This window comes from Onychostruthus taczanowskii, unplaced genomic scaffold (genome assembly GCF_017590055.1).
Source record: "Onychostruthus taczanowskii isolate IOZ18803 unplaced genomic scaffold, ASM1759005v1 scaffold15, whole genome shotgun sequence".
NCBI lineage: Eukaryota > Metazoa > Chordata > Aves > Passeriformes > Passeridae > Onychostruthus > Onychostruthus taczanowskii.
This window is the reverse complement of record NW_024498685.1, coordinates 7,089,708-7,102,932: the sequence shown is the minus strand read 5'-3', so window position 1 is coordinate 7,102,932 and position 13,225 is coordinate 7,089,708. Positions and strand designations below refer to the sequence as shown.

Below are 13,225 nucleotides of genomic sequence, written 5' to 3'. Positions count from 1 at the left end.
ACAAACAGTGATTAAAGCTTACAAAAAAAAGAACAAACAAAACAAACCAAAAACAAAACAAAGAGTTAAAATCTGAAAGCAGCACCAGATCCTTCACTTGCAAACAAGGCTAGTTCAGCTTAAGCCTGGTGGTATCCTCTTTACAAAAAAACACTTCCCTTTTCCACTGACTCTCCCCTGCATGGCTTAAGGTTGCAGCAATTTTAATCAGGACTTCAGAGCTGCTCCTGGTTCATCCAGAGAGGGGAACACTGCCTCTCCAACAGTTTGTAACAACCACCCTGCCCTCTGCTAGGACAATCCTGAATGAAACACCAACACTTTACTTACCCTGCCCTGCACAGTTCTGCTGTGAATCACCAGTCCTTATAAATGCTACAAATCTCTTCCCTTTTAAAAGATGGAAAAGAAAATTTTGGATCAATCACTACTGTATTTTGATTTATTTTAGAAAAGAAACTGACTGTTTCATAACCCTTTTCAAGCTATTAGTTCATTCCTAACTTATTGGCAACGTTTATATGTCACCTGCCATTAAGTTAAAGGTTAACTTTCAAGCCATACTAACACCAAAATGCAATTAAAAAAATCTCATTGATAAGAAAACAATTTCTGAATAGCAATGCTTAAATTATTTTTGCACTCAATGAGCCAGTTATTTTTCTGTTGCAGAACTAATAATCAATCTGCACAGTACAGGTTCAGAAGCACATTCTGTCACTAACAATACTGTGTGACAAACACACTCAAGGCAAAAAGGTCAGGAAAAGAAAAGTGTTTGATTTCTTCTTAAGAGGTATTTTGAAGAAGTCATCTGATCCAACAGCATGTGTGACCAGGGAGTTCTGTAGCTCAAGCAGTTCCCCCCAGAATGGTCCTAATTAATTAATCTGACATTTGCCAAGCAATCAGGAATGGAAATGATGTTCAAGACAGTGGCCTTTTCTTCATCTTAGCACAGGTTTAACTACTTTAAAGCTTAAACTGTGTTTAGAACTTACCAATGAAGCCATCTCTAGAGAATAAATAGAGAAGCAATGCAGAGCTGGAGACCACAACACCATCAAGGCCCATCAGAGTAATAAATAGGAATGACAGGGATTTTCCACATGCACCTTCACTTGCAGCTGACTGCAGCACCTGCCATGTCAAGCAGTTTTGGTGCAATTTTCTTCATAATTAGGCTAGGGCTGCAGCAGACTGCTTTTCATGTCTCTAAAAAAACACAGAGGAGCTTTACTCATCTGCAAAATGGACTCCAGAAGCAGGGGAACAGTGTAAGAAATGTGCTTCCTCTGCTGCCTGGCCTGACAGAGCATTAAGAATTCAGGTGTTCTGCTGTCTGTCGTACAACCTGGCAAAAGGAGCCCAGGGTGGGTGAGACACAGCAGGACAACACTCAGCACTGGCACTCTGGGAGCCAGGGAGGCTGAATCTATGCACAAGAGAAAATGATCAGCTTTGGGTAAATGCCCATTATCAAAAGATTTGGGTACCTGCACATGCACTTGTACTTGCACGTGGGGAGGGAAATGCTGGGGCAGAAATACAGAATTTACGGTGCAGAAAGTTTCAACTCGCAGCAAAGTGAATCCTTTGATATCAAATGGCTCACTTATGTATTTTGCATTTCTGTAAATATTTCATTTAATGTATGTGCACAGGTTGCATGAATTTGTATTCATGGAAACCATTCTTTACTTCAAATGCAGATGCCATGTGTATGATCCATTTATCACATCAAAGTTATTTCCTAACAAATACCTTGGTATCCAAAAGCAGTGGGGAAATGAAGAGTGCCCCTTAGGAAGCCATGAATTGCATGCACCATGACATGCCAGGTAGAACTTTAAAAGGTACACTAAGGTCTCACTAATGCTGCCATTTAAACATGCAAAATTAATTTTCAACAAATTATGCTGTAATTTGTGATGTTCTGGTTTTAGCTACAACAGACTGGGCATGCCAGCTATTCCCATCACCAGCCAGCTAGAACTGCCCAGTATTTACAGAGAGGAAAAAGTACACAAGGGTCCCTGTGTCAATGCCCTGCTGTACCTGATGCTGTAGGATAAGAACCTTTATGCTTAACTGGAAGGACAAGGAACAATTTCCACTGCCATCAGTGAGATCCCTTCCATGCTAATGCTACAAACCCACTTCAGCAATCTCCTGAATGGGCATGTCTGTGTTATCTACAGTCCCAATACCTCAGTCAACTGGAGAAGCAGGAGAAAAGATGATCCTCACTAAGAGAGAGAGAGAATATGAATCACAACTGGCTCGGTGCCAAAGGGGAACAAAGAGAAAATGTTCAGTCTCAGCATTTATCCATTGGGAATGTGTCAGCTGTGGGTACTGGTCGCATCAATAGTTTGGAGATCTGCCCAAGAGGAGCTTCACAGATCAGCAGATCTTTCAAAAATTTACTCCAGATTTACTGAGAAAATACATGTATTTACAAAACCATATCACAGCCTCCTGCTCAGACAGGAATAGCCTGTTCCCTGTGCTGGGTATTTTCAGTGAAAAACCCCAGCCTGTCCACTTCCCCTCTCATGAACCTCCCAGAGGTACCCAAAATATTTGATGCACAAATTGAAACATCTGTATCAGAAAGACCTGATCAAGTCCTACATGGAATTCTATGGCAACCCCACTGACTTCAGTTGGGTTATGTGGATGTAAACCAGCACAGGAGGCAGCACGAGCCATATGCAGATAATATCTTTCTTCTAAACAAATCCTTGCTTGTAATTAACACACAGATTGACTGCAGGAAGCTCCCTCCAAGGGGATGCCTCAGTGAGGCAGTCCAGCTGCACCAGAAAGAGGATACCACTCCTTAAGCTCAACCATCCTGGAGTTTTTCAAAAAGAAATTGGCACAGTGAGAAAAAAGCATTTTGCAAGAAGAGACCATTGCCATTGCAGTACAAGCACTTGGACTGAGATACAACAATACAATATTCTTCTGAGTTCATTAGTGCAAGTTTCCACATGTGAACCCCACACGGAATGCTGCACATGAAAAAATGTAAACAACAGAGAAATTCTAATTCTCATCGGTGTGCCAGCCTCACCCCCACCCCGACACACCCACCCTCCCCCCTTCATATATATGGTTTTCAGTTCCCTTATAGTTCACAACACCCTCCTCAACATCCATCCTGCTGGACAACACAAGGAAGCTTCTCCACCAGCAAGGAAGAGCCAGAAGAACAGCTACCACAATTCCTAGAAACCTAGAATGCAGCTGGGCAAAAACCCCCTTAGTATGCCATCTTCAGAGACCAACAGCAATAGCCTGGAGATCACCAAGGCTGTTTAAGGTATTCTGCACTAGTAGGAAAAACCCTTTTATTACAGATGGAATCCCAATGCCAGAGTTTTCCTTGGAGCTGAAACCAAATGAGGATCCAGTACTCCACATGGGTGGCAGCTAACAAGGATAATTTGTCACTAATTTTGTCAACACCATCAATTGCAAGCCCATGCCATCTTTTCAGATAGCTTCTCTTTTAGTTGAAACTGGCTGGGAAGGAAGCAACAGAGAACAATAAAACCCAAAAGGCGCCTCTGGAAAGTTGCTATCCCCATTCCATACCCAAAGGTGAGGAGGCAGGAGCTCCCAGGACCTTTGTTTTGAGAGAGAAGACTCAGAGGGCCAGTCTGTGAAGGCACGGAGCACCTTCAGTGGATGTGATGTCAAAAGAAGGTGCAAATGCACAATGCCATCTCAGACCAGGTATACTCTGTGCTCTGCTGCAACCTACAAATTCAAAGCACTGCACTGGAGTCCAATAGGAGTTAACAATATCCTAGGTTGCCCCTTAAACTACACAAATGATGTTTTCACTCGATTAATAATCTCCCCATCGAAATCACCGTGGTGAGGCTGATGGGAGAAGGGGCTAAATATGACAATATACAAAAATAGAGATGTGAATATAAAATGGTTTGGTTAAGAATATCTTAAAATTTGACATTCACAGCGGTTAATACTTAAGTATTAAACTCACACCACGCAAAAGAGGAGGTATGTCAAAATCATACTGAGAAAAACTGGCTTTACCTAACACAAAGAAAACATGAGCAGTTAATACAGCAGGGGAACCCTTTCCAATGATCAAAACATCTATTTTTCTTACGGACAGTTGTTCCACTGAAAGTTAAATGCTTCCTTACTAGGAAAAAATAATATATATATTTATATATATGATTTGTATACTGTGATATCAATATACACTGAAAGTACTGCAAGGATATATCATTCATTTACAGTAAAACTAACAATTCATGGTTAAATTTATAGATTATAAATATGCTGTCTATATTATATGTGGTATAAAAATATTTGACATTTTGTGGGCACTAGGTCAAAATAAGATTTTCTTTTTTAAGGGACTAAAAATCATTCAGGTATATGCATATTACCCTTGTCAATGATGTGAGAATCGTACTGACCTGGTACAAAACAGAGTCCTACCATGCTGGCAAAACGAGGAGGGTAATGGATAGCATGATAATCACTGCACGACAAGGCTAATTAGGAGAAAACCCGGCATTTACAGCAGCCCAGTTCTAGCAGTACTTTAAATAGAAATATCATGAATTTAAGTGACACGGGCAGGAAGAAAGGATGAAGAAAAGACAAGAAAACCTAACTGGGGTTAAAAACCAAATTTTAAGATACACCCAACAAAAATAACTGAAATTCCAGAAGCTGGGAGAAAGCTTTAAACGCTCTCATTTGTTAAATGCATTAAGGAAAAACAGAGGTGCATTCATTTAAAAAAGTGTGCAATTGATTTTCTGGATTCACTGCTACGACTGCTGTATTCCTGTAGAAAACAAAGCCCTTTGTGTAAGGTTAATATCTGTCCTGACTGCATTTTCAAGTTTAACTTCAGTTGCTGGCCCTCTGCAGTTAACATAGAGGTTATTTGGCTACTTCCAAGTATCTATGGTATGCTGCTCTGAGACGGACTTCTTTATTATTAATTACTTTAAACATTTTTGGTATTGACAAAACCCACGTATCACCTCACTGGACAAGAGACATATCCCAGTCCTTCCATTTCCTTATGTGCTCAGTCACTTCACTGGATTAAGGCATGTTTTTGTGTTCCGCTTGCAAAAATAAAAACTTTTTGTACAAACGTCTGGGTTCTTTTATACAAAAATTTTCTCTTCTTATGGCACAAGCAGCAGCTGCTGTTTAAGAAAATATATAAATATCCTTTTTTTTTCTTTTTTCTTTTTTTTTTTTTTAAACTCTTCTGTACAAACACCTTCAGCGCCCCTCCTCCCCACACTGGACTGTACACTGTGCTCCCGCAGGCGCGGCTCCCTCCCCCCGTCCCCAGCGGAACCTTCCGTATTTACAGCGCGGCGGGCGCGGGGCGGGGGGCTGCCCCTCACGACGAGTCCGTGCAGGGCGACGGCGGCGGCGGGTACAGGTGGTGCGAGTAGCTGCGCTCCGTGTACGGCGACGGCGGGCAGCTCTCGCAGTTCTCCTCGGCAGACAGGTACTGGCTGCGCGGCGTGGGCGGCGGCGGCACCGGCTCCGAGTCGTAGTTGAGGTCGCTGGTGTAGCCCTTGGCGGCGGCCGCGGGCAGCCGGCGGCTCGGGGCGTAGTCGCTGTCGCACACGTCCGTGCTGCAGGGCGTCGTGGGCGGCGCGAAGTGCCGGTAGCTGTAGGGCCGGTAGCTGCGGCGGGGAGATGGAGCGGGAAAAGGGTCACTTTTCCTTCCTCAAAGGGGATAAGGCAAGGCGGGAAGAGAAAGCAGGGCAACCTCTGCAGTAATGCACGGCATGTCCTCGCCAAGCTTCCCTGCTGAAGGGCTACAGCGTTGGGCTTTACTCGTGGAAAATGAATTTTGTGCTCCAAACTGCTGGAATTGGACAGTGGGCCACGTCTGGTGTAAGTATTCTATCATCCCCTTTGGGTTAATTTAATCCATAGTGTTTGTTAGTTCTCCATCCTGGACAGGGCATGGAGTAACCTGGTCTAGTGGAAGATGTCCCTGCCCGCGGCAGAGGGTGGAACTGGATGGGCTGAAGTTCCCTCCCACCCGCAGCACTCCCTGATGCCAAGATCACTGGAGAGCCCAGGTTTGCTCAGTGCTTCCCAGTCTCCAGATGTTTCCAGTGACCCTGGCACTGCCTGCTCAGAGATGTAAGGAGCACCTGTAAGAGCTGGTGCTGTGCCACAGAAAGGAGCAGTGCCTGAGAACAGTCTCTCACACAAGAGGCTCCCTGAGGGCTTGATAGAGGCAGAAAAAGTTGCTCCAAAGACAGCGGGGCAGGGAGGGCACGGGTGTGCATGTGCCTCTGTAACAGCTGTGTTGCAATTATAATTCTGTTTCCATTAGGCAGTTTCTGGATACTAACTTCCAGGGCCCGTCAGAAGGACTGAAAATTACTGGGCACACTCATAACATTCAGGAAAAACATTCCTTAGAGAAGTAATTGGGATGAAATTCTCAAAGGCTGCTATCACAAAACATCTTTTAAAATGAGCCTAAGATAGTTTCAAGGAAACAAATTAGAAAGGGAAATGCATGGTAACTACAACTCCCAGCATCACAGTCAGTGGCTGGGAACATGAGGGATGCAGCTCCTCTATAGTCAAGTCAGAATATTAGGAGAGAACTAAGATCAGAAGCAGCAAGAGCAGTGTTTATTTTTGTGTGGGGGAGCAATTGGAAAATACCAAACCCTATGCTACCTCCCTAATATAATTTATAATACTGAAAGTCACATCAGCTAACCAGCAGATGACCCATGCTGGTGCCTGAATTTGGTTTCTTTCATTAGAAAATTACTTGTAATTTCAAAAGATTTTTCATACGGCTACAAGGGATCATTATAAACATCTGGTCTGACCTTCTGCACAACAGAGGCCATATTTTCTGCTAATGGAGAAGAGATGTCTGTTCAGCCCCAGAGACCTCATTACCCAAAGCCCCCAAAGGCTCTGTGTTAGGGAGGGACATCTTTCACACAAACACAGCACTCTCTTCTCACTGACCACATCTACTGGTGATTTGGGAGGGGAACCTTTACACCCTTGGGTAGCAGGGGTCTGTTGCTCTATTTTTGGTAACTTGCTATAAAATCATAACTAACTCCAGAATTCTTACAGGGAAGGTAAGCAAAATACATTCAAACAGATAAAATGCACGCTCATAAATATGCTAGTCAAGAGAAAATAAAGCAAAAGGTTAGCAATCTTTTCCAGATATTAACCCTTAATGTGTCAAACTAGAAATTCTATGCTTTATCTAGACAACAACATTAATGGTACTTCTGACTTATTAGCCTTTATCTTGCCAACTTTTCCTCCACAGGGTATTTGCTTATAATTTCTGATAATTACGTAACAAATTATTTATGGCAGAAGCCTAAAAAAGGCAGGGTTCACTCCAGGGTAAGTTTTTTTTGGCTCAAAAATACTCATGGCACTGCATTTCTTTTGGCATGTAGTTAGTTTTGTGATGAGTGCTGTCATTCTCCCTAAGGAATATACCCCAGGGATGTATCACTGCCCACTTAGTGCATGATTTACCTCAAACAGTGCTGCTCTTCCACACAGGCAGCAGTGACATGGTACACGTGAGCCCATTTAAGCACCAGTTTAGTGCTTGCAGAATTAGGGCTTTGATTGTAATTCTTACAGAGCAGAGGCTGCCTTTATTCTGCATTTTCTACACTAACTGCTTTGATCCTGACAGAGGCTATTGTAACAGTAATTACCTGTAGGATCTATGAGTGGATGGGCTGTTTGAAGAATAACCAAATTCCATGGTATAGTGTGAACGTTCAGTAGCTGGTGATGGTGGTGGGTTCAAAATCTAAGGAGTAAGAAAGGAAAAAAGGCACTTTTAAAAAGGAAAGCTACAAAGGGAACTTGAGAAACACCAGTTTATAGTTTTTAGTACAGTCTAATGGGAACCTTAAGTAAAGAACTGCATACATAGCCCTCCCAGCAAACAGGATTTTTTTCCTGTTTATTCCCCAGCTCTTAAGCAGACCCTGGAAATGCAATTTGTTGCCACTCCTATTGGCTACTACTAAGCTCTTCTCAAAAAACACTGACTGTTTTGGTTATTTTGGCATAGCCAGTGCTGAGAAGTAAAGTTGCAGCAAGCTGTTCAATTCTAGGTTGTCACTAGGGACACCACTGTCCAAGGCAGACTGGCAGATCTCTGCTCCTGCAAGCTGCAGTATTGCTCTGCTTATAATACTTGCAGCATGCTGGCCAAGGCAAGCATTCCTTCCCTATGCAGGCATGTTCTTACTCCATGTATTTGGATTAATTTAAAGCAGATGTGAAGCCTGATCAGTTGATTCTCAGAACTGAAAACCAGCAGTTGAAGATTCCAGCCTTCACTGACCAAGCATGGGACTCTTTAACACTCGACAGTGGCTCGGTGAGCTCCATAAAAATACCCAAACCAACCAGCACAGATGCCAGAAGTGAAGAGACAGGGAGCTCTCTAGGGCTGGCACCAACTGTTACACAGCACTAGTGCAGCACACTGCACATTTGTGATGGAGGGATGTTATGGAGCTGCAAAACACTTGTTTACTTATTTACCTGCCACTTGTAAAGACAGATGACACAAAGCTTCATTTTAATTCCTTGAAACGTCTGTACAGAATCAACCTTAGTTTTACCTTCAGAAGCACGTGGCAGTGTGTAATGAAAGAAGATCTCTGTGCCAGAGCTGCTCAACATCTACAGAGAATTTTTCATCTCTCCTGACATTCAATCTAATGTCTTTCTTCCTGGCACTGAGCTCTCTCACAACTTTTTTTTTTAATTAAGTGAAAATTTCTAGACCATTTTGGAAAAAGATAATCCTCTTCCCTTTCAAAATCACTTACTCCATATCCAAACAAGTTTATTAGACTAGAATTCTATATGAAAACATTAATCTGTCCATTGATTAACCTTTAGAAAGACACTGTCACTTCCCTGGAAGTTATTAAAGGTTTATGAATAACAGAATGACTTACTGGAGGAAAGTAAGTGCCTTTGGTACTTGAAGAACTGCTGGAGGAGGCTCCTGTAACATGGGCCCTGTCATAGGGTGGGCCGCTGCTCCCTCCCATAATGCTGAGGGAGCTGATGACAGATTTACCTCGAGACATACCTGAAGAACAGAGATGTATGTCAGTATTCAATTCTTCCTCAATTCACAAACAAATGAAGCTTAAAAAAATAATCTAGAGGACAACAGCAGTATAAGCACAACTTGCAAACCCAAAATTAATTATCTTGGTATTAAAACCAAATTATGCTCTGAGAGGAGCCTGCTGGATCTAAAAGCCACAAGTTACAGTACATATTTAATCAATATGTACAGAAGCAATGCATATAGATGAAGCGGAATGTTGTGGTTAAGTTTTACTGTTAAAACAGCAGTAGCATCATGTGCTTGGACTGGTACTGGAAAATTCATCGTTAAACGAAATAAGCTGAGACCAAAGTTATTGCTGATCATTACAGATTTGGCAAGAAGTCTCACAAGCATACAAACTTAGACTGCAAACCTATCAAAAATGATCACGTAATGTTTAAAGTCCCATGAATATAACTCTGTGTAACTTTACCCTGTACCGTTGTGAAACTTTGCTGGTGCTACAATAGCCCAGAAAGGGGATTCCTTAGTAGCAAAAGAAGAAAATGCACAATGTGTACATTTATTGAAGCTTAGATTCTGCTAAGTACCTAAATGCTTGTGAACAGCACAGGTACAATAGCAGTTCATTATTGTGAAGAAGGATGGCAACAAGCCTTGGCAGTCCTGGCTTCCCACTGCTTCCAAGAACTGCATCTGGAGCAGACATTTCCTGTACACAGAGGCACAGCATCCTCAAGTGCAGCTGTGGGGTGCCAGGGACAAGGATCACCCCCTTTACTTACCAGGGAGAGACCCTGACAGAGAGCTTGGGTGAGGCACGTAGCCCAGAGGCACCGGGGCTGGCCCGTGCACCACGTAATCATTGGTCATGGTTTCCCCATCACCCTTCATGCGTGGGCACAGCACCCTCTGGCAGATGAAGTACATTGCTCCCACCACAAAGACTGTCAGGATCACACCAATGATGGAGCCTATGGTGTTGTTGGGCTGTGGTGCAGGTTCCTCCGTTGTGTCTAAAAGGGAAAAGGAAAATCAGACCATGTAAGTTTAGACCAACATCAGTTTTTCTTGCATCTTTCCACTTTCCTCCCCTTCTGTATGCAGACAACAACTTTCAAATTAATATATGGGAGGAACAAACAGGCCCTAGGACAGGTCTGTTCAAAGACTCTGAGTGTCCATAAGGGCTACCTGCAGCCTCCAAGATGACCTCCAAACATGCCATGAGGTTTTTGCGATCACAAATAACAGGAAATAAGTAGTAAGAACGTGCATGTGCAGGGGGAGTGATGGCCCTGCTCTTGCTTCAGGCTGACAAGCAGAGCTTTCCTTTGAACTTGATGAACAACACCTGCAGCCACATCTCCAGATGACACTGTGCAGGGGACTCCTCTTGTGCTTTTCTTGTCACCGAAGATGGCAACAACTGCTTTCCATGTCACACCTCAGCTATCAGGGTAACAGACTGGCACTCCACCCTTCATGCGTGGGCACAGCACCCTCTGGCAGATGAAGTACATTGCTCCCACCACAAAGACTGTCAGGATCACACCAATGATGGAGCCTATGGTGTTGTTGGGCTGTGGTGCAGGTTCCTCCGTTGTGTCTAAAAGGGAAAAGGAAAATCAGACCATGTAAGTTTAGACCAACATCAGTTTTTCTTGCATCTTTCCACTTTCCTCCCCTTCTGTAGGCAGACAACAACTTTCAAATTAATATATGGGAGGAACAAACAGGCCCTAGGACAGGTCTGTTCAAAGACTCTGAGTGTCCATAAGGGCTACCTGCAGCCTCCAAGATGACCTCCAAACATGCCATGAGGTTTTTGCGATCACAAATAACAGGAAATAAGTAGTAAGAACGTGCATGTGCAGGGGGAGTGATGGCCCTGCTCTTGCTTCAGGCTGACAAGCAGAGCTTTCCTTTGAACTTGATGAACAACACCTGCAGCCACATCTCCAGATGACACTGTGCAGGGGACTCCTCTTGTGCTTTTCTTGTCACCGAAGATGGCAACAACTGCTTTTCATGTCACACCTCGGCTATCAGGGTAACAGACTTTTCTCAGCAGTCTGGCAATCACTTATGGTGCACCACCGTGACTGTTCAGCAGTGATGAATTTGGGGGTTGCTGCTGTTTATTAAACTACCCAAACTACTCCACATCTGTCCTAGACTTATGGTTACAGATACAGCTGAGCATCAGCCTGAGAGGTGCCACCTTACAAGGAATCTGTACCCAAAACAATTATTTAACAGTCAAAATGAGTGGCTTTCCCTACAAGACCAATTCTAAGCAATGACATTTCTGGGAGTAACTGACAACCCCCTGCCTGTGCTCATGAATTTGACAAGAAAGGCAGACTTTAAAGTATTTTCTGTTCTAGTCAGTGTTTTACATCTTATGCATTACTGAAAGTTTTTTTCTCAACACATTTTCTTCTCCCTGAACACCAAACCCACACTTGAACCAGCTTGTCACAGTCTACAGAGATAAGTAAACAGACTTCTGATCATAGTGAAAGAGGGATGGTGACAACTGCCATCTTATTCTGGGTGGGCCAATTTTCCATCCTCTGTTAAAAAACTGGAGAACATATAAAATCTAACAAAGGGAACTACACAAGCCTGTGATAATGTCACTAGTGACTTGGTAGCATGACAGATCATCTCTTAATACTCCTTCCTAAGATCAAGGGTCCAACTCTGGCTTTGCATTTTCAAATTATCTGTGTGCCAGCTGTGGTATATGGATCTCTAACACAAGACAAGATGTCCCTATTTACAATTTCTTTTAAAGCACCAACAGTGAAAGTGAACTTTTGAGTTAGAATTTTAAAGGCAGTGGCTTTCTTGTAGAGCCCTGGAGATTTCAAGGTAGGGGATATCACATGTTACAAATCAGAAATCAAGCTCAGAATTACATCCTTTCAAGATCAAAAAAAAATAAAAATTAGAAGGTTTACTCTATAAACAGAGTGCTCCTCTGATTCTAAAAGCACCTGCTATTAATTCTCTGGATGAGAGAACCACGAAGCAGAGAAGTTATATATGAATGCCCCATGCCAGTAAATATTTTTTTAACATTGCACCAACTTAGCATATAAACATTATATGTAAAACAAACCTTTTACTTCTTTTAAAATTTAAAAAAAAGTAAGAAGAAACATAACAGGCATTCTCTGCCTCAGAAACTACTTGTTCAGAATACTAATTATTTTTGTTATTCCTATTCCACCACATTGGGCATTAATTGCATGACAGCAGTTATGAAGCATTAATTCTGGGAAGAGCTAATTCAGTCTGCTTGGCAGAATAAAATCAAACTCGTAGGAAAGGTGAGAAGCAAATTTTGGATGCTGCAACCAAGTCTCCAGTCTCAGGCAGTACACTTACAACATCCTTGCTCATCAGAGCTGTCACTGCAGTCCAGGTTGTGATCACACTTCTTGCTTTTCCCGATGCACTGCCCACTGGCACAGCGGAACTGATCCGTTAAACACAGCACTGCAAAGAACCCCCACGCCAACAGTCAGCACCAGAAACTTCTCTTGAAAATCATTAAGAAATAAAGACAGCAAAGCATACAATCAGGAGTATCTTGGGAGAGCTTGGAGTGCTGCAAGCTTCATTTCTGGAAGCAGCCAGTGGAACACTGTCAGTCAGTCACGTGAAGCATGCAGAGCAAGTGACTCAGTGTTCTGTTGAGGACAGTGCACACTGGTACCGGGCCTTTACTGCCTGCTTACAGGAGGAACACTACAAGATAAAGTGACCCTCATCTAAAATAACTCAGAGGCCATTGAGAAGACAGGCACTTATCCCACGACATGGTTATTGCAATATTACCATAAGAATCTCCAAACCCAAGCATTTACTGTAATATAAGAGAGAAGAATAAAGTTATGAAAAATAAATCTGCCAAACCATGATAATAAAATTGTTTAAGAAAGATAAATGTCCTTCTTGATGTCCTTGTGCTCTTCCTGTAAACCAGAAAAGTCCTCAATCACGAGACAATAAATTGACTTGATATTATGTGTTTAAACTGAAACAAAGAACAAAATATAA

At 42.7% G+C, this 13,225-nt stretch overlaps 1 protein-coding gene across 1 annotated transcript in view; it reads right to left on the bottom strand.

Annotated features, from left to right (window-relative positions):
* Positions 1-411: 411 nt before the first annotated feature.
* Positions 412-13,225, bottom strand: part of LRP6 (LDL receptor related protein 6) — a 118,480-nt gene continuing 105,666 nt past the window's right edge. Inside the window, exons 19-23 of the mRNA XM_041398578.1 lie at positions 12,545-12,661; positions 9,937-10,167; positions 9,027-9,163; positions 7,761-7,858; positions 412-5,711 (exon numbers count right to left, since the gene is read on the bottom strand). Coding sequence (XP_041254512.1) covers positions 5,420-5,711; positions 7,761-7,858; positions 9,027-9,163; positions 9,937-10,167; positions 12,545-12,661 — 875 coding nt within the window. The 3' untranslated portion in view covers positions 412-5,419. The remainder of the gene's footprint in view (positions 5,712-7,760; positions 7,859-9,026; positions 9,164-9,936; positions 10,168-12,544; positions 12,662-13,225) is intronic.